The 20,372-nt window shown below is 39.0% G+C and overlaps 1 protein-coding gene across 1 annotated transcript; it reads left to right on the plus strand.

Moving 5' to 3' along the window:
- Positions 1-12,356: 12,356 nt before the first annotated feature.
- Positions 12,357-16,470, plus strand: LOC104109723 (probable LRR receptor-like serine/threonine-protein kinase At1g67720). Its single transcript, XM_009619074.4, has 9 exons — positions 12,357-12,542; positions 12,843-13,377; positions 14,265-14,728; positions 15,079-15,214; positions 15,334-15,405; positions 15,494-15,562; positions 15,809-15,880; positions 15,970-16,041; positions 16,134-16,470. The coding sequence occupies exons 1-9, from the start codon at positions 12,458-12,460 to the stop codon at positions 16,162-16,164; spliced, it is 1,536 nt and encodes a 511-aa protein (XP_009617369.1). The 5' UTR covers positions 12,357-12,457; the 3' UTR covers positions 16,165-16,470.
- Positions 16,471-20,372: the final 3,902 nt, after the last annotated feature.

Below are 20,372 nucleotides of genomic sequence, written 5' to 3' on the forward strand. Positions count from 1 at the left end.
AGCCAATTCTTTCCCGGATTTTGACATGTCTCTAAAAACAAATCCTCAAAGTTCAGTGCTAATCTTATTTTCATACTATAAAAATAAGGATAAATGGAAGAGAAACATACTTTTTTTAATGATCTGATTGAATGGTTGGAAGAAAGGAGGAGTGTTAATTTCATCATGTAAAAGTGTATGAGATTGGACAAGTTTGCTTATGATTCATTAATTAACTCGTTTTAACTCAAAATATTTGTTTCTCTAAATTTTAGTAGATATATAATCTTAGAAATGCAATAATTAATACCTCATACAAAATTTAACCTTTTTTTGTAAGTCCAACTATATGTTGAATATTTTAGTAAGTCATAGGAAATTCAAATCTGAATTGATCAAAGCTTATAATCTAATAATACCATTTGGAGTTTCTCCTACAATAGACGTGGTTCAATTTCCATTATCTTCTTATTCTTTCAACTTCTTCCATTTATGTTATAGAAAAATTTGCAATAAAAAAGAAGAAAATTTCAATATATTCCTCAAGTATGTATTTACAAGTTAAAAGCTTTTGTTTACGGTTTGTTTGGATGGCTGTTATTCATCGTTTCATAATGTATCGTATGGTACTTATATTATTGTACTGTATCGTTTTGATGTATATAATATTTGGATATATTATTGATTACCTGTAAAATGGTATAGTTGAATTTATACGTGGTTTCTAGACAAGTGAACTAATTTGATCCTGAAATAATGCAATAATTAAAGAAATGTACAATACTTAGCCTTGGAATGTAGATGAAACGACAGAGATGACAGTTCCGGGTACAAGGTTTCCCGGCACAACAATGATGAGATCAAAAAATAAGAAAGTAAGATTGTATTAAGCTTTATATAAAATGTAGTATGTGTTTAGCCAGAAAATTCATGTCCTTTACAATGATCACTTAGCTCACTATTTATAGCTATGTCTCGGGAAGGAGGTCCTAGGATCGTACCCTCCTTTAATGTCAATTATGAGGGTCATTGATGAAGATGTAACGGTAAACACAAATGCTAAATTCTTTGTAACGGACCGTCGCTCTTAATGCGACAGAATATTCCCTATTAAATGCTACCGGGCGCAGAGAATTTAACACACCTTTATGAACGTTATCCTTTCCGGTGACAAGCGAAATGGCTGTGTTCGGCCATCCCCGTCTTAGGTTCCACGTTTCCTCCCTTTAGATGACCACGTGTCATATCATATTTCACCCTATACATATAGTCCCCCTGCTTTTCGGTGACATAACTTTGTGTTACCGAAAAGTTGGTAGAAATACCTTTTTGGCGGGAATTACTATAACTCCCTCTGAAGGTTCCTGACAGTTGGTTAGACGCGTGTCTCTCTGCATTTAATACCCCGAACACACATCATCCCATGATTCAACATAAATTTTGCCGATTATCGAGGTAATCATGGCCATGAACTTAGCCGCCAAAATTTTACTTATACGCAACATTCTTTTCCTTTTGCGTTTCATAATTTCTCGAGCTTCCAATTTGCATCTCTGTTTTCCATCCTCTCTTTAAATCTTTTCAAACTCAAAACCTTTTCCTTCTTCTTTTTCAATGGCTTCTTCCTCCAAGCGTGCTGGTTCTACAAAGAACAAGAACAAAATCGAGGACTCTAATCCTCCAATGGTGGGTTCCATCATCCCAAAAAAACTCAGTACCACAGAAGATCTCGAAGAGAAATTCCCTATTGCTAACCCTCGTACATGGGCTATTAGTAGGTATCCTTCTTCCATTCGTCCTTCCAGTATTCTTGTTGTGAAGGAACACTGTCGCTGCCATGACTTGGATATCATTGCTCTTGATCTATCGGAGCGAGTGACCTTTCCTAAGGAAGATTTTATACACTATTAAATGTATCCCTTTACTTTGGGTGCGTTTTCTATGAGTGAAGAAATTGATTCCGTGATTGCGGAGTTTTGCCTTCGCTACCAAGTGTATTTGGCACAGGTAAGTCCTTCGGTGTGGAGGACGGTCGCCTGTTTTCGACACCTGTACCAGGAAACTGAAGATGAGCTAACCTTAGCTCATATGATAAATCTCTATTCCCCCAAAATCTTCCGCGGGGGAATAATAAACTTCTGCAAGAGTGGCCACCATGCTTTGCTGTCTAGCATGGATACTGGAAACAACCGTGGGTGGATGAAACGGTTCGTTGCAGTTGCCACCAATGACATCATTCCGACAACAGCTTTATCCTTTTCGCCCGCTTGGAACCGCACTCGTAAGCTCTTTGTTTTGTATTTCTTTTTACTAGATATTCTTTTGTGGTCGTATCAACTCTTCACCCTTCACATGTTTCAGCAATTCGATGGATCCTACCGGTGGTGGAAGGTTTGGACCGATGGGTTCAGAGCCCGAAACTCATTTGTGGAAAGAACTGGCCCTTAAATATGGGTGGAAGGCCAAAAATCATGGTAGTTTTAGTTTACCTTGCTTCCATTTTTTTTTGTATATGGAGAACTTGGTTGAATCCTTCTGACTTGTTCATGAAATTAGGTCTACCTGTAGGCTCTGTTGCTGTCCCCGAGGAGGACATTTTGGCTGATCCTACTGATGCAGCGAGGCTGCTTCAGGAAGCACTTACTCGAACAGGTATCTCCGGGCCTGTTTCAAGCGCAAATACTTCTTTACGGAGTCCTCGACCGGAGGATAAGCAACCAAAGAGAAGACGTTCCTCCGCGACCGGGGAAAAGAATAAGAGGGCAATGACTGATGCCCCCGAACCATCTCTGGTGGTGATGATGACTGGTCCTCCTTTCGGGCTGGTCATAGACACCGTGATGATTGATGAAGATGAAGAAGCTAGCGATGAGGGAGCTTCTCTACATAGAGGGCGATGATCATCATCATCTCAACAGGATTCTCGACCTATTGAGATAGTTACACCAACTGGAGACGATGTCTCGGCACTTTGGGGAGAGTATGATTTGGTAGAAAATGCCAACTCCTATTTTTGGGCCCCAATTGTTGTAGCCGATGCTGCGGGACTGAGTACCGGGTCCCTGCCGTCTTTGGTTGGCGAGCATCCAACATCCAGCACTGCATTTGATGTAGCTGCTTCTCATTCTTCAACTTTATCATCTTCATCTCCACCTTCACCAACACCAGCAACTGCTACATCACTTCCATCTTCAACCACTCTTCCACCAACAGTTGCTACATCACCTCCATCAGTCGCATCTGACCATGAAGAAGGCGTTCCTCTTCTACAGTCCCTAGTTCATGGGAATTTGGGGCAAAATTATGCTGCTCCTTCTGAAGATCCACAAAGTAGGAGGAATGTTATTCTTTCAGTCTCTACCGGATGCAACTTGTTATCCCGGTCGGTAGAGCTTGCTAATTATCTGAAGCTTTTGGCTTTAGAAAAAGACTGGGAAAAGATTCGGGCACTCTTGGGAGAATGCTTGTCGAACAATGCTATGCACAATGCCGCAGCGGTACGTTCTTTTCTTCCTTCATTATTCTTCTACTTTTGTATGAATGTATTCTAATTTTCACTTCTTCTTATTTTGTAGGCCAACTTTCTTGCTTCTGAGGGACTTCAAAGGTTGATTCGTGAAAAGGAAGAACTTACTTTTGAATGGAATCAGCTTTTGGTGGAACGAGACCAAACTGTTCTCCACCGCTCGGAACTGGAAAGCAAAGCTACTGAGGCCGTTGTTTTGGAGGCTCGCTTGCAGCGGAGCGAGCAAGAATGGTAACCCTTATCTAAGAAATTGGCCCGCTGAGGGTTAGATTTGATGAGGCTAAGTTCAAATGGGCTGAAGTCTAGGACGCCGTTCTTGCTGCAACCGAGCGCTAGGCTGCTATTGCCGAAAAAGTAACTAACTTAAAAAGAGCCTTGAACTCCAAAATCGAATCGCTTGCTACTGTGGGGGCGAAACACGCCCAGCTAGAGGAGAAGTACAAGAAAACTATCGAGCATAATAGGCTTTTTAGTTCAACTATCCGCTACCTTGATGTCAGCCTCAAATCTGCTAGGTCCGTTAGGGAAAGCCTTTCTGCCGAGGTTACCCGACTCAAAGAAGAACTTAAGTGCCGAGCGGCTTCCTTCGTTATCGAAAAAACTTACTCCATGTATAGCATGAGGAGAAAAACCTTGGATGAGGCCAAAACTAGTATCATCGACTTTGATGCCGAAATTGCTAAGGCCCGAGAGCTTGAGTTAGCTGCCAAAAATGGACTCCCGGCGCAGTCTGATGCTCCTGATTCTTCTGGTTTCGGTTCTGAGTTTTTAGAAACTAAAGAGAGATCAAAAGGTGACGATGCTGAAGACCAAACTGGGGAAAACGTCGAGCCATCGGTGGACCCACCTACTTCTCCCGGGAATGCAGACACTTCTCTTCCTCCTGGTTCCGGAGGCGCTGCAGTTTAGCTTTTATTTTCTTTTTCTCATTTTAAAATTTTACCGTTTTGGCATGTTCTTGTAAATACAAACATATTTTTGCTCAAGTATTGTTTGAGTCTTACTTTCATTTGAATATCTATGCAAGTTTTTAATCTTTGCATTTGCTCAAGAGTTCAGCGCATATTTTCCTGTTCGCGCTTTACTATGTGTAGTCTCGAATGTGTTTTCCTCGAAGCACTTTGGTTCCGAGCATTATCCCTTTTATGTGAGAGTTTATAAGTATTTGTGCAAGTTTACTTTTTGCGTCCTTTTCATATGTGGCTTTGGGTGTATTATTCCCCCAAGGCATTTGTGATTCCGGACATAGATTTTTCCGGAACCAACCCTTTAGCATGAGGGTTTTTATAAGAGAGGACCCTCTTATGTTTACGGTGCTCTTGAAGAGGACGTCTCTTGTTCATTACGGCACTAACATTTGAAGTACTTGTTTAACTTTTAAATGACAAAGTTTATTCATCGTTCAGACAAGAAACAAGATAAAAATAAAAGGATTTCATTTTATTCCTTCTATTTTCAAAAAATATATAAGTATTTGCTATGCTGAAAAGAAATTTCCATTACTTGTGGCTATCTTGTACAATTTGTTTTTACGGGGTTGGCTGCGTAGTCCCCGGTCCCGATGATGCGTTTAGTTTTCGAATTTTCGTTCCTCGGTTGACGTGGCAGTCATTGTTGTCGTATCCTCATATCATTCCCCGCCAGTGTTCGAATACGAAGAGTGCGAATTGGAACACTAGAAGTCTTGTATCTTCGAAGATACCACTAATGAATTGCTAGATAATCCTCAACTTGGTAACACAACTTTACTTCCCCTCAGGAATTTATGTTATCGAGCGAAGGAATATCTAACAACCCTCTAGTGGTTTGTGCTCATGAACGGTTGGGTAACCTTTGTTCGGTAGCAAACTTAACTTTCCAATGGGAATTTGCTACCGAACCAAAGATTATCTAACCGTCCCCGAGTGTAAGCTTGCTTGTTTGCCTTGCTATCAAAAGTCTTATTGATGTTGTATTCGTAGTATGCTTTCTGTTGCTGTCTCATTAAAAACCTTGTCAGAAAAACCCAATTGGGACAAAAACTGAACGAAGGAAAAAAGAGTGCAGCACGTACTTTCCGCTTGAATAATGTTCATCAGCAATAATATCTTTTGAGGTGTGCCACGTTCCAGTTGCTAGGCAACTTGTCTCCCTTCTGGTTCTCCAACTCGTATGATCTTTTCCGAGTGATAGCTGAAATTCGGTAGGGACCTTCCCACGTTGGACCTAGCTTCCCCGCGTTGAGCTCCTGGGTGTTTTAGGTTACTTTCCTCAGAACCAAGTCTCCTACTTTGAAATAACGGAAGTTGGCTCTTCAATTATAATATCGCTCCATTCTCTGCTATTGAGCTACCATTCTTACATACGCCAAGTCCCTGCATTCCTCGAGCAGTTTTAAGTTGATTAACATCGCTTCGTTGTTCGATTCTTCACCTTCCTGAAAATATCTCAAAGTAAGTTCACCTACTTCCACCAGGATTAGGGTTTCAACATCGTACACAAGGAAAAAAGGAGTTTCTCCTGTACTTGATCTGGTCGTTGTTCGGTAGGCCCATAGGACTCCGGGCAATTCTTCGGGCCATTTGCCTTTTGCTGCTTCCAACCTTTTCTTGAGGTTTTGAATAATCACTTTGTTTGTTGACTCCGCTTGACCGTTTGCGCTCGGATAATAAGGGTAAGATGTGATCCTATTTATCTTCAAATCTTTGAGAAACTTTGTAACTTTTGTGCCGATAAACTGTTGCCCATTGTGGCATGTTATTTCTTTTGGTATTCTGAAGCTGCAAATTATGTTTTCCCACAGGAAATCGACCACTTTACGTTCTCCGATCTTCTGATAAGGACCTGCCTCCACCCATTTAGAAAAATAGTCAGTCAAAATTAAAAGAAACCTTACCTTCTTGGGAGCCGGTTGCAGCGGTCCGATGATGTCCATCCCCCATTTCATGAACGGCTATGGGGACAGAACCGAATATAATGATTCCGTCGGTTGGTGTACTAGTGGTGTGTAGCGTTGGCACTTATCACATTTTTATACGAAGTCTTTGGCGTCTTATTCCATGTGAGGCCAGTAATATCCTTCCCGTAATAACTTCAACACCAAAGAATCTGCGCCCCAGTGATTGCCGCATATCCCTTCGTGGACTTCTCTCATGACACAATTAGCTTCTGACGCTCCTAAGCATCGGGCCAGCGGGCCTTGGAAGGTTTTTCTACACAGTTGGCCTCACTTGAAGATATATCATGCAACTTTGGCGTGTAATGCCCGTGACGCTTTGGGGCTTCAGGCAACTTCCCGTGCTCGAGATAGTTTATTATTTCATTTCTCCAGTCCCAGACCAGACTAGTCGTATTTACCTCATAGTAACCGGCTGTATCCAGGACTGAGCTCATCAGTTGTACTACCATCCCGAATTCTGATTCCTTTATTTCCGTCGATAATCCAAAGTTTGCTAATGCATCCGTTTTTGTGTTATCCTCCATCAGGATGTGAGTGATTGACCACTCCTAGAATCACGACAAAAGTGCCTGGACCTTTACCGCATATTGTTGCATACGTTCTTCTTTGGTATTAAAAATCCCGTATACCTGATTTACCACCAGCTGCGGGTCACATTTAATTTCGATAACCTCGGAATCAAGTCCCTAGGCCAATTCGTGCCCTGCAATCAAAGCTTTATACTCTGCTTCATTGTTAGTTAAAAGGATCATTCTGATGGCTTGCCTTAGGGTTTCCTCCTAAGGCGTGATTAAGATTATTCCGAGTCCAGACCCATTTACGTTGGAGGATCCGTCCGTAAATAAGGTCTAGATCCCCGATGTTGATTTTGACACCATTATTGCCTCTTTGGTTGCCAAAGGCAGCAGTCCCGGACTGAAATCGGCCACGAAGTCAGGCAAGACTTGCGACTTAATTGCAATCCTTGGTTTGGATTCTATGTCAAACTCACTCATTCCAACGACCCATTTGGCCAATCTACCCGAGAGCTCGGGTTTATGGAGGATGTTCTGCAAAGGGAAGGTAGTCACCACAACTATCAGGTGATATTGGAAGTAGGGGCTCAGCTTCCGAGCGACGACTACGAGATCTAAGGCCAGTTTTTCTAAATGTGGGTAGCGAGTTTCTGCACCCGTTAAAATTTTGCTAACGTAATAAATTGGAAATTGCGTACCTTCGTGCTCCCGGACTAAAATTGCACTTACTGCTACTTCTGAAATCGCGAGGTAGACTAGCAATGTTTCACCTTCTTTTGGTTTTGAGAGAAATGGAGGGCTCGATAAGTATTTCTTCAGATCCCTCAGAGCCTGATGGCACTCCAGTGTCCATTCGAAATAATTCTTCTTTTTGAGCAGTGTGAAGAAGCGATGACATTTTTTCGATGACCGGGAAATGAACCTGCTCAAAGCTGCTAATCTTCCTGTGAGACTTTAGACTTCCTTTACGTTCGACAATTAGTCCGGGATATCCTCTATGGCCTTGATTTTGTCGGGTTTACCTCAATTCCCTTTTGTGAGACCAGAAATCCCATAAACGTACCGGAACTAATCCCGAACGCGCACTTCTCGGGATTAAGCTTCATATTATGCTTCCTCAGGATGCCGAATGTTTCTTGCAAATGCTTAAGATGGTCACCTGCATTCAAAGACTTAACGAGCATATCGTCTATATAAACTTCCATAATCTTTCCTATTTGCTTTTCGAACATCTTATTTACGAGTCGTTGATAAGTGGCTTCGGAGTTTATCAATCCGAAGGGCATTACATTGTAACAATATGTACCGAAATTCGTTATAAACGAAGTTTTTTCTTGATCTTCCAGGTCCATCTTGATTTGGTTGTACCCAGAATAAGCATTAAGGAAACTCATCAACTTATGCCCGGCCGTGGCATCAATCATTTGATCGATATTTGACAGTGGGAACGAGTCTTTCGGGCACACCCTATTAAGGTATTTATAGTCTACACACATGCAAAATTTATTATTCTTCTTAGGAACTACTACTACATTGGCTAGTCAGTCCGGATACCTTACCTCTCGGACCGAACCGATTTTAAACAAGTGAGTTACCTCTTCTTTGATGAATTTATTCATGGCCTCGGCAATAGGGCATTTCTTCTACCTTACCAGAGGTACGTTGGGATCCAAACTCAGGTTGTGCATGACTATTTCTGTCGGGATACCTGTCATATCCTCGTGCGACCATGCAAAACAATCAACATTAAAATTATGGAATTCAATAAAACCAGACCTGAGCTCCGGGTGCAGTCCTTTCCCCAAATGGAATTTTCTCTCTAGGAATTCCTCGAACAATGCAACTTGCTCCAGTTCCTCCATCGTGGACTTAGTTGTATCCGTCTCTTCTGAAACTTAGAAATGTCTTGGTACCTGATATTATTCTGACGACTCTGCTTCCGGGCTAACTCCTTCTAGATCGGGAGTAGGTGCAGGTTCCTGTAATTGCTATGGCATGTGTTCCTTCCCTTTGCTACTAGAAACTGAGATTGCATTCATCTCCCTTGCTGCCGGTTGATCACCTCTTATATACTTGATTCCTTCGGGCATTGAAAACTTTAGCAATTGGTGATATGTTGAGGGTACAACTTTCATCTCGTGTAACCATGGCCTTCCTAGGATGATGTTGTATCCCATATCACCATTTACTACTTCAAAGAGATTTGTTTTCATTACCCCTTCAGCATTTGTGAGCAGTAAAATCTCTCCCTGGGTCGTCACGCTCGCAAGGTTGAGTCCAGTGAGGAGCTTTGTTGCCGGGATAATGCTTCAGGTGAGTTTAGCTTGCTCCAATAATCTCTATTGTATGATATTAGCCGAACTTCTTGGATCCACCAGAACACATTTAATCTTAAAATCTAACACATTTAAAGAAATTACCAGTGCGTCGTTGTGTGATAACAACAATCCATTTGCGTCCTCCTCCGTGAAAGTGATATCGTCTTCCCGGAGTCTTTTAATATGAGTTATTGATACTTTCGTCTTCTTTGCTGCCGAAAAGGTGACCCCATTAATCTCATTCCCCCCGAAGATCATATTGATCGTTTGGTGTGGAGGTTCTTCTCTTGCTTTCGGAAGTTCCGTGCTATCTCTGTTACGATCATAATTGTTCTTAGCTCGGTCACTCAAGAGTTCTCTGAGGTGACTATTCTTCAATAGTGTTGCCACCTCCTCTCGGAGGTGTCGGCATTCCCCTGTCTGGTGACCGTTCATCCTATAGTACTTGCACCATAAGTTGGGATATCTCTGGCTAGAATCAGATCTCATAGGTCTCGGGAATCGTGCATCTTTAATGTATCTCATGGCTGACACCAGCTCCACTATACTGACGTTGAAGTTATATCGATAACTTAGGGTAAGAAGAATCCTGAAACCCCGACATCTCCTTGTCCTGGAGTAATCTATTATTTTGACCACGATCGGTCCCTCTGTCAGTGATGAACTTGTTTGCTGCTCGAAAGTTTCTGCCATGGCCTTCGGTCCGCCTGTAGGGAAAAAAACCGGCCCCTCAAAGTCCGTCTATCCACGTTGTAATCATCCTTTGATTTTCTCTGTTTTTCTCTCGTCTTTTGGCCGATGATGTGGAATCGACCTGGTCATCTTCGATCCTTATCTTTGACTCGTACCGGTTATGGACATCTGCCCAAGATGTTGATTGGAACTCAAACAAGCTCTTGTTCAGATTCCGGGAAGCGTCTGAGCTTCTCGGGTTCAATCTTTTTGTGAATGCTTCACCTGCCCATTCATCCGGGACAACCGGGAGCAACATTCTTTCTTTCTGGAATCGGGTAACGAATTCTTGTAGTAATTCGGATTCTCCTGTGCGATCCTGAATATGTCGGCCTTCCGGGATTATACTTTTCTGGCCCCAGCATGAGCCTTGATGAAAGAATCCGCGAGCATCTCAAAGAAATCTATGGAATGCTCGGGTAATAATGAATACCGCGTTAGGGTTCCCCTCGTGAGAGTTTCTCCAAATTTCTTTAGCAGCACATATTCAATTTCGTGAGGAGCTAGATCATTTCCTTTTACCGCCGTTGTGTGTGGGGTAATATGCTCCTGTGGGTCTGAAGTCCCGTCATACTTTGGCATTTCAGGCATTCTGAACCGCTTCGGGATTAGTTCTGGTGTCGCGCTCGGCTTGTACGACAATTAAGTATACTTCTTCGAGTCTAGGCCTTTCAATATTGGTGGCGCGCCCGGAATTTGGTCCATGCAGGCGTTTACTTCCCTCATAAACCGTAAAGGTTCATTCTTGAATGGGTCGCTCTCGTTGTTGAGACCGAATCTACTCCCCCTAGCTCCGTCGGAGCCAACTTCATCCCTGGGAGTGTTGTTGTTGACTCTCTGCGTCGTTTGGTTTGCGGGAACATCGAGTGGAATTGTATCTCGTCTGTTTGCATTATCTGAAGCCCCCGATAGCGCCTGCTTCAGTTCTGTCATAACCTGATCATGCCGCGTGAGATGGCCTAGAATGATTTCTTGCTCTCACGGGATCCTCACCGCATCCACGACATGCTCCTCATCAGCATCATCGGGAGTTGTCTCTCGAACCTGTCGAGGGTTCGGCCTGTCATGCATCGGCGTTGCGTCATTTCCCTCATTGCGGGTGTCACTGATTGAATCCTCGAAATGAGGTTGATCCCCTCGAATTTCAGGGTTGTGCGTATTGTTAACGGTGTTATCTGCCATTTTTTATGAATTTTTCTAAGACAAAATAATCAAATCGCGTTAGTAAAAAAACAAGGATCAATTTAATTGCATGGCTGTCTAGGCCCCACGGTGGGCGCCAAACTGTTTACCCGGCGGTACAGTTGAATTTATACGTGATTTCTAGACAAATGAACTAAGTTGATCCTGAAATAATGCAATAATTGAAGAAATATACAATATTTAGCCTTGAAATGCAGATGAAATGACAGAGATGACAGTTCCGGGAACAAAATTTCTGGGTACAGCAATGATGAGATCAAAAAGCAAGAAAGTAAGATTGTATTAAGTTTTATATAGAATATAGTATATGTTTAGCCAGAAAATTTCTGTCCTTTATAATGATCACTGAGCTTACTATTTATAGCTATGTCTAGGGAAGGAGGTCCTAGGATCGTGCCTTCCTTTAATGTCAATTATGAGGGTCATTGATGAAGACGTAACGATGAACATAAATGCCAAATTTTCTTTAACGGACCGTCGCTCTTAATGCTGCAGAATATTCCCTATTAAATACTACCAGGCGCAGAGCATTTAACACACCTTTATGAACGTTATCCTTTCCGGTGACAAGCGAAATGGCTGTATTCGGTCTTCGGTCATCTCCGTCATGGGTTCCACGTGTCCTCCCTTTAGACCACCACGTGTCATATCATATTTCACCCTATACAATTATATTGTTAATCGTCATTTTATGATGTCATGTACCAACGATATGAAGAATAAACTTGCAATATTATAAAAAAAAAGTAAGGTACATGGTAGAATTATTATATAAAAAAGTAGAATAAAGGAGATAATAGGACTATTTAAAAATAAGGAAGGGCGATATGTGAGAAAAGAATAAGGTAACGACGCGACCACACCAAATCGGTCGTTACATAAATTGACACTTTTTATTGTTACGTAACGACGGATTTAACGATATGATACAATCAAAACAAACATTATATTTAAAATGATAATACAATACAATAGGTAACAACCATCCAAACAAGCTGTTAAAGAGAATATAAAGAAAATTACCATCACCTTAGTACTTATAAAAAAAAATGTAGTTCTATTTTCTTTTCTTTTTCTTCACAATTCTTTACATCATTTAAACATATATAAAAGAATGCAACGTAAGGTGGTCCAGTCAATCTCCGAAAAATGGAGTAATCTCTATCTCTTATGCCCAAAAGCCTTGAATTTCTTTCTTTCTTTCTCCCCTTTACCAGGAGCAACCAGGCCAAACCATTTTCCAAAAATGTCCACCTCCATTTTCCTCCTTTGGCTTGTTAGCATTCCTCTAGCCATTTATGCCGCCCCTAATAATAAAATTCAACCCCACGGTAATTACTATGCTGTTCAATTTCAATGACATTTGTAGATTATACATTAACATTAGTCTTAATGTGTTTTCAGATGATCTAGAACGGGTTCTGTTATGTTAGTTCGATTGAACTTACAGTTTTTGGCTCGAAATTATATGTGCATATATAAGAAAATTGAAAATGTATACATATTAATCTACTGACTCTAAATTCTGAATTGGTCTATGAATTCGTTAAGTTGAGTTGCGAATTGTTTTGACATTTTCGATTTATCATTTTGATCATGCCAATATATCTATTGATGTTATGTTTTTACAGGTTTCCTTCTAAATTGTGGTGGAAGTGAAAAAATAGAACAAGATTCGCTTACATATACACCAGATGACAACTTTATAAAAACAGGAAATAAATCAGAGATACAACAAGAAGGGCTAGTGCCTTTATTATCATCTGTTCGGTATTTCCCAGATGATGTAGAAGAAAAATTTTGTTATCATTTCCCAGTGAATAAAGGAAGGAAATTGCTGGTGAAAACAATATATTATTATGGAGGTTTTGATGGAGGCAAAGAGCCACCAATATTTGATCAGATTATTGATGGTACAAAGTGGAATATTAATACAACGGCGGATTATGCAGAAGGCCTCAGCTCCTATTATGAAATTATTATGGTTGCTCATAATAAGGTTTTGAGTATTTGTCTTGCAAAAAATGAGCACACAACTTCAAATCCTTTTATCTCAGCTATTGAATTGCTGTATCTTGATGATTCCCTTTATAATTCTACTGATTTTGGGAAATATGCATTGGTTACGCTTGCTCGTCATAGCTTTGGATCTCATGATACCATAATGTATGTATGCATCTCTACCTCTTCAATTTTTTATTTTTTTTTGAGTTTTCACTATTAGTTTTTGGGATAATTTTGTGGATGGTCATCCAATTTTCAGTTTAGTGCATCAAACTCATGAGACAATTGTAACCGCCCAACCACTAGTGATATTGTTCACTTTGGACCTAGACCCGCACGACTTTAAAAGGCGTCACTAGAGTCTAAGACATGTTTACTTATATACCCAATATCTCTCCCGTATTTTGTCAATGTGGGATTTGCCTAGGGTGTCACAACACTTCAACTGTGCCCATATACGGCAGAACATAAACAATGCCGGAAAATGCTAAATTCAATCCCGAAATCACAAGTAGGTAGTTACATGTATAAAATTGCCAGTAAGTATAGCTACGTCTTTAACTCACCTTATATAATATTCATGTGGCACCACTTAAAGAAAACAAAAAGCTCATCTGCCAATCCAATCTAATACCCGATGTCTTTCACCATGTGGCATATAATAGTCTTTTTAAAAATCTTTTAAGTGGTGCCACATGAATATTATGTAAGGTGAGTTGTTGAAGTGACACAACCTACTGCTTCTATGGGGATGTATTTAGAATTTTTCGATGTTTTTCATTTTCTGTGATATATATAGTCATAGTAGAGTTATTTTTCCTTCCCATTACAAAAATTAGTTTTAGATTTTGGTAGAAGAAATTGAAAGTTGGATGATCCGTCTGTGAAACTATCCCTTAGTTTTATGATCCCTTTCTTGAGCTGGAAACAACATAAATATACATCTATTTTGATGTTGAAATTTTCAATACATTCTTCTTTAAATGTTTTGTTTGGTTACATGGATATTAATTGACATTTGATAGATGATGTTGAACATGTTGAACTAGTTTTCCAGATGACAAATTCAATCGTTATTGGTATCCATTACTCGACGACAATCCAGTTGTAACAAGCCATACAAGTATAACTCCTTCAGCATTCTGGAATATGCCACCTGAAAAGCTATTTGAAAATTCAATAACAGCCAGTCGAGGAAAAACTCTTGTGGTAAATTGGCCACCATTTCCTGTTCCTAAGACATACTACTACATTGCTTTGTACTTTCAAGATAGTAGGACGCCGAGCCCATTTAGCTGGAGAGTTTTTGATGTCTTAGTAAATGGAGCAAAATTCTACAGCAACCTTAATGTCACAACCGATGGTGTTACTGTTTATAGCACAACTTGGCCTCTTGAAGGGGAAACTAAGATTACATTGATTCCCCCGAATAATAGTCCTGTTGGACCTGTGATTGCTGCTGGTGAAGTCTTCCAACTTTTGCCGCTTGCTGGACTCACTCTCACTAGAGATGGTAATGGTTTTTTCAGCAATATTTCCTTTACTAGTCAGTGGCGGATCCAAATTTAGACACCATGAGTTTTGAGTTGGATCCGCTACTGTTACTATTTGTCTGTCAATTTAGTTGTTAGTTTCTAGAGTAACGACGAGAAGTCTTGACGTAACTGGTAAAGGTGCTGCCATGTGACCAGCAGGTCACGGGTTCTAGCTGTGGAAATAATCTCTTGCAGAAATGCAGGGTAAGACTGCGTACAATAGACCTTGTGGTCCGGCCCTTTCTCGGACCTCGCACATAGCGAAAACTTAGTGCACCGAGTTGCCCTTTTTTCCCAGAGTAACACATTTTTTGTTGCACTTAAACAGTGGCAGTCATGGATGATTTGAGAAAAAGCTTTAACAAAAAACCTCAAGATTGGCATGGCGATCCATGCCTTCCAAAGGACAAGTCATGGACTGGAGTTACATGTTCTTCGGGCATGAACACACGAATCATCTCACTGTAAGTTTAATTTTCTTATTTAATCCAGGAGTATTATTGGTAATTTGACTACTGATCAATCAATAATATATCACTTTTCTGATAACAATTTTGTGCACTTGGTTATGTTTTGGATGAAGGAATTTAACCAATGCTGGAATTTCTGGACCATTGCCACCAAGCATATCTAAATTAACTGCACTCACTCATCTGTAAGCTATCCTTTGTCATATCACATTGCTTGGTTTTTGTTATCTACAAATTAATGGAATATTACTAATTAAAAATGGCTCATTAAAGGTGGCTTGGAAGTAATGAACTTACAGGTCAAATACCTGATTTAAGCCAATTGAAGTACCTAGAAACTCTGTAAGTTCCAAATATTTTGCTTCTTTTTCCTGCTTTGATTTATAACCTAGAAATTCCCGAGGGCCAGCTGGTGCATGGCTCGAAACTTGGCATATAGTGGGCATAATTCTATTCTTCTCTACTTAAATACCAGACTTTTGTTCGATATGCAAAAAAAAATAAGATTTTTCTTTTTCCTATTTGACTCTATTTCTTATCCTATATCGGAATCTATAACAAATCCAATATCTCCCTGCAATGAAAAAGGCACTTGGAAAACAACCAGTTGCAAGGATCAATCCCTGAATCATTAGGACAACTTCCAAAACTTCGAGAAGTGTATGCTCCTCTTTGACTAATCTCTGTTTTCATTTTGTACTTTTGATGATTAAAGTTCAGCTCTTTAAGTGTTATTTCTGGTTTTATAGGTTTCTCCAAAACAACCACCTCAAAGGGAGCATTCCAGCAAGCCTAAAAAACAAAAATGGCATAAACCTTACGTGAGTAATCTTGAATTGAAACATGTCTCTATTTACAAATTTGATACAACTTTTTTGATCTTATTGATGTTATTTAATATCTGTTGTTTTAGGGTCACTCCTGGAAATGAAGTATCAAGTTAAATACAGGAATAAATGAAGTACGCACCAGAATTTGTTACACATTTCAGGAAGTGGACAGAAACAAAGAGAAACACAAGCAAGAAGTTGGGATGGAGGGATTCGAAAGAAGTGCATTTAGTCTTTGGTATACTTGGTGTATAGCATAAGCATAATCAAATCTAAAATTTAAAAAAATAATTAGCAAAGTAAGGGTGTATTTGTATATCAGTTATTATGACTAGTAATGATTTAATAACTAGTAATGATTTAATAGAGGATAGATGTAACCATGTTTTTCTATGATAGATTTCACAAATAGTCATATAATTTTGACTTTTTTTTCCCACTAAAGTTATATAATTTTGTTTTTTCACACAAAAATCATAAAACTTTCACTAATTCACACAAAAATTATAGTGACCGGAAAACATAATTTGCCGGTAGTATTTTCTTATTCCACGTCTTTTATTTTTTATTTTTAGTCTAAAATAATAACTCAATTAAAATAAGAATGACCCAATCCGGTCCGACTCAGCCGACCCATATATATATATATATATATATATATATATATATATAATACTAAAAGTGAATCCTTCAAAACACGATACTTCTATATTTTATTTTCTTTTCAAGATTTCCATTCACATTGATAGTATTTTTATTTCAAATGCTCTCTAATTATACCATTTATTTTTTTTCTTTTTTGGTCAGGCTCTCGCGCATTCCGAACTAAGTTTTTTTGTGGGGGTTTAGGATTCAATTTTTGTATTATTTTAATTTATGTATATAGATTTTGGTTAGGTTGGGTTAGATCATTCCCATTTTAAGGGAAAATACAAAATTAACCGGAACCGAAACTAATTACATTCGTTAGAAAAAAAAACTAATATATATATATATATATATATATATATATATATATATATCGGCTATTATTTTTGTGAGCGGTTAAAAATATGTATTTCTCTTATTTTAATTGGGCTATTATTTATTAGATAAAAATAAAAAATAAAAAAACGTGAAAGAAGAAAATACTACCTAAAAATTATGTTTTCCGGTCACTATATTTTTTGTGTGAGTTAGTGAAAGTTGTATGATTTTTGTGTGAGAAAATAAAATTATATGACTTTGATAAAAAAAATTATAATTATATGACCATTTATAAAATTTACCGAGTTTTTCTACTACAACTTGCTTTTTTTTTTTTGGGTGGGGGAGGTAATGAAATATTGTATAAAAAAGTGTTTTGATGGGGACTTTGCCAAAGTTTATGGAGAGAATGTAAACTATCATCACCTATTCTGACCACCTAAAATTTATCTGAAAAAGGAAAAAAAGAAGGCAAATGCAAATTCTTCCAAGTTTAAATGGAACAGCATTAGTCACGTTACAGTTTGCTCGACCTACTTCTTCTAAGAGCCAAACAAAACTACGTTTTTCGTCTAAGAAACCATTTTCGCTACTAAGTTGTGTATTCAAATTATCTTTTCCGAAATTGTTTTTGAAATTTTTTAAGAAATATTTTGAACATCTAAAAGTACAATTTAATAGTACAAAAATCTTAGACCTGAACAAACTCTGAGAATCCTTACTGGTCAGTGGTCCTCAAATTATACTCTTCTTCACGTAATTATAAAGAGAGCAAGAAAATCTAAGTAAACAAGAATGATAATAAAACTACTGAAATTCAATACTAGTAATGTTATTCTTAAACATTAAACGTGCTGAAAAACATAATAATTGACGGAGAAACTTACTTACATTCGATATTTTAAAAATTATAATAATTTATCATATTTAGTAATAAAATTAAAGTGACAATGTATATTAGTAATTAATACGGTTAAGCAAATGATTTATGTTATTAAGTTGGGCAAACCAAATATAATAGCCTGTTTGGCCAAGCTTCTAATTCAACTTATTTTGAAAAATATTTTTCTCAAAAGTATTTTTTGTGAGAAACATATTGTATTTGATTAATTAATTTAAAAAGCACTTTTAAACATTAATTAGTGTTTGATGAAGCTTTTAAGAAATAATTTTAAATATATTTTTCTTTAAAATACTTTTCAAAAAAGTGTTACTTCTCAAAAACTGCTCATGGCTTCTACTCAAAAAATACTTTTTTTTTTTTAATCTAAAAACTTGGTCAAACGTCTTTTAACTTTAAAAAAACAAAAAACCAAAAAAGAAAAGCTGACCAAACAGCTATAATTTTTTTCGGAATTATACTTTGCAAATTTCACCGACCTTCTCCAGTGTTTTGGCAAACTCCGCTGTCTTTTCTCCGTCCATACATACTTAAAATTCCTTAAAATGAACACCCACGTTTTTCAAAACTCACACTGTTACTCCTTTATCTTTTCTCCGATAAATGACATTAAACCAACATTCGACAACACACTTGATTATTACTCTATGATACTACAATTCAACTTATTAATTTCTTTCAAATGTTGCCTTTAATAAATCCTTGTTCAATCTACACTCCTCCAAATTCCTCCATTTCCACAGTTTCTCTTTTTCCTCCTCATAAACCCACCTTCATTCGTTGCCACGCCGCTGCCGACTCAGCAGCACCTGGGTTTGGCAGAATTAGCCAAAACTCCGACGAAATTGCTAATAAGCGAATTGGGAATAATAACATAAAAAAGAACACAAAAGTGAATGCAAAGGAAAGGCGTTGGTCGCGTAACAGAGAGTTATTTGGCTGATGATAGTGAAGCTCTTCCTCTTCCTATGACTTACCCTGGTACTTCCACTGTTTCGCCTGACGAAATTGACCGCCGGTTCTGGTGTGACCCCGTAATTAAGGTTCTTGTTTTAAATTTATTTTAAGTTCTCTTTACGTGGAATGGTTTATTTTGTTGTATTATTTGTTGGGTTTCTGTAAAGTTGCAAACTTGTTGGCTCTAATTGAGAATCTTGACTTGAGATAAGGTTGCTAATACTTCTATCCTGACCTAATGTACGGTGATAAGACTGGTAAAATTATTTGAACCGTTTAATTTGCTAACTGTTATACAGTATACTCATTAGTTAAGCTGTGTACGGTCAAAACCGATTCCCAGTCATAAGGACCGGTCGAGACAATGACGTTTCAATCGAAGGGTATCCACATGACAAGCTCAAACAAATTCCGAAGTAGAGACGTCGAGTTTCGAACTATAAGACCAATCAACGGCAAAACTCGATATTATTATCGAGCCCGTGTACGAATCGGGCTATGGGGCAACACCGATCGACACAGGCCCCGAATATCGATGCCCCAAGGCAGAACCGAGCTCGAACCAAGACTCGGGATTCGATCTAACACCGAGCTCGAGTCAGTGTCAAGCTCGCAGACAAGAGCCATTACAACCGCACCAAGGGAGAGAATCTTGGCGAGAATCAAGGAAGAGACAAACCATCATGGGTTCTCCACTATATGTATTATTTTATTATGTTATTATAGATAAAGCAGTGACCCTCTACTATAAAAAGGGAGATAGACTGCAATGGACGCAGGTCCTCCAAGATACATCAACGTTTCATTGTGCTTATTTTTTCTAATTCATTTCAGCCTTCCCGTTCATCATTCACATTTTATAGCAAAGATACTTGTATTGTTATTTTGTATCAAAGGAATTTGCATACCTTTAGAACCATATCTAAATTTAACGTTATCCGATTTTTTGGGTAAACAGTTTGGCGCCCACCGTGAGGCTAAGGGTAATAGTGATTGTTTGATATAAATCTACAGTGCACTCCAGCTTGAAACTTCAAAATGGCTCTACCTATCGACCTCGAAGCCGGCCTTCAAGATGAAACCAACAACTTGGTGCCCGGGGCCGGAAGGCTACCTGACGACGGTAACGAGGCTCGAATCGAAGAACCCGAAATTCGAGCTGAAGTACCATTGGATATCAATTCACAAATAGCTCTAGAAGTGAATCAGCGTTCTGAACCGGAAAGAAGCGTTCAGGGCGGTGCTTGACCCATAGCCCAAGACACCTACAACACGGGGGAAATCGGGGTCAGCTTGCGTATGATTTTCGAAATGTTACAAGCTCAACAAACAGCGATAGTTCAGTTGCAGAGCCGAACTCATATGCAAAGCGGGCCGAACTCCAATCCGCTTCTTCGAGAAGTCACCCCCAGAATGGAGCCCGCCGTAGTGAAATCAAACGAGCAGGAATCGGGGACCGCTCCTAAAATTGCTAAATTGCTCGAGGAACTCACAAAAC

Source organism: Nicotiana tomentosiformis, chromosome 1, assembly GCF_000390325.3.
Source record: "Nicotiana tomentosiformis chromosome 1, ASM39032v3, whole genome shotgun sequence".
Taxonomy (NCBI): Eukaryota; Viridiplantae; Streptophyta; class Magnoliopsida; order Solanales; family Solanaceae; genus Nicotiana; species Nicotiana tomentosiformis.

What these genes read in the sequence shown, in the direction of transcription:
- LOC104109723 (XM_009619074.4), top strand. Translation starts at nt 12,458, where the DNA reads ATGTCCACCTCCATTTTCCTCCTTTGGCTTGTTAGCATTCCTCTAGCC. An exon ending in TAATAAAATTCAACCCCACG is followed by an intron (nt 12,543 to 12,842) that starts GTAATTACTATG and finishes ATGTTTTTACAG; the next exon opens with GTTTCCTTCTAAATTGTGGT. An exon ending in AAAAATGGCATAAACCTTAC is followed by an intron (nt 16,042 to 16,133) that starts GTGAGTAATCTT and finishes CTGTTGTTTTAG; the next exon opens with GGTCACTCCTGGAAATGAAG.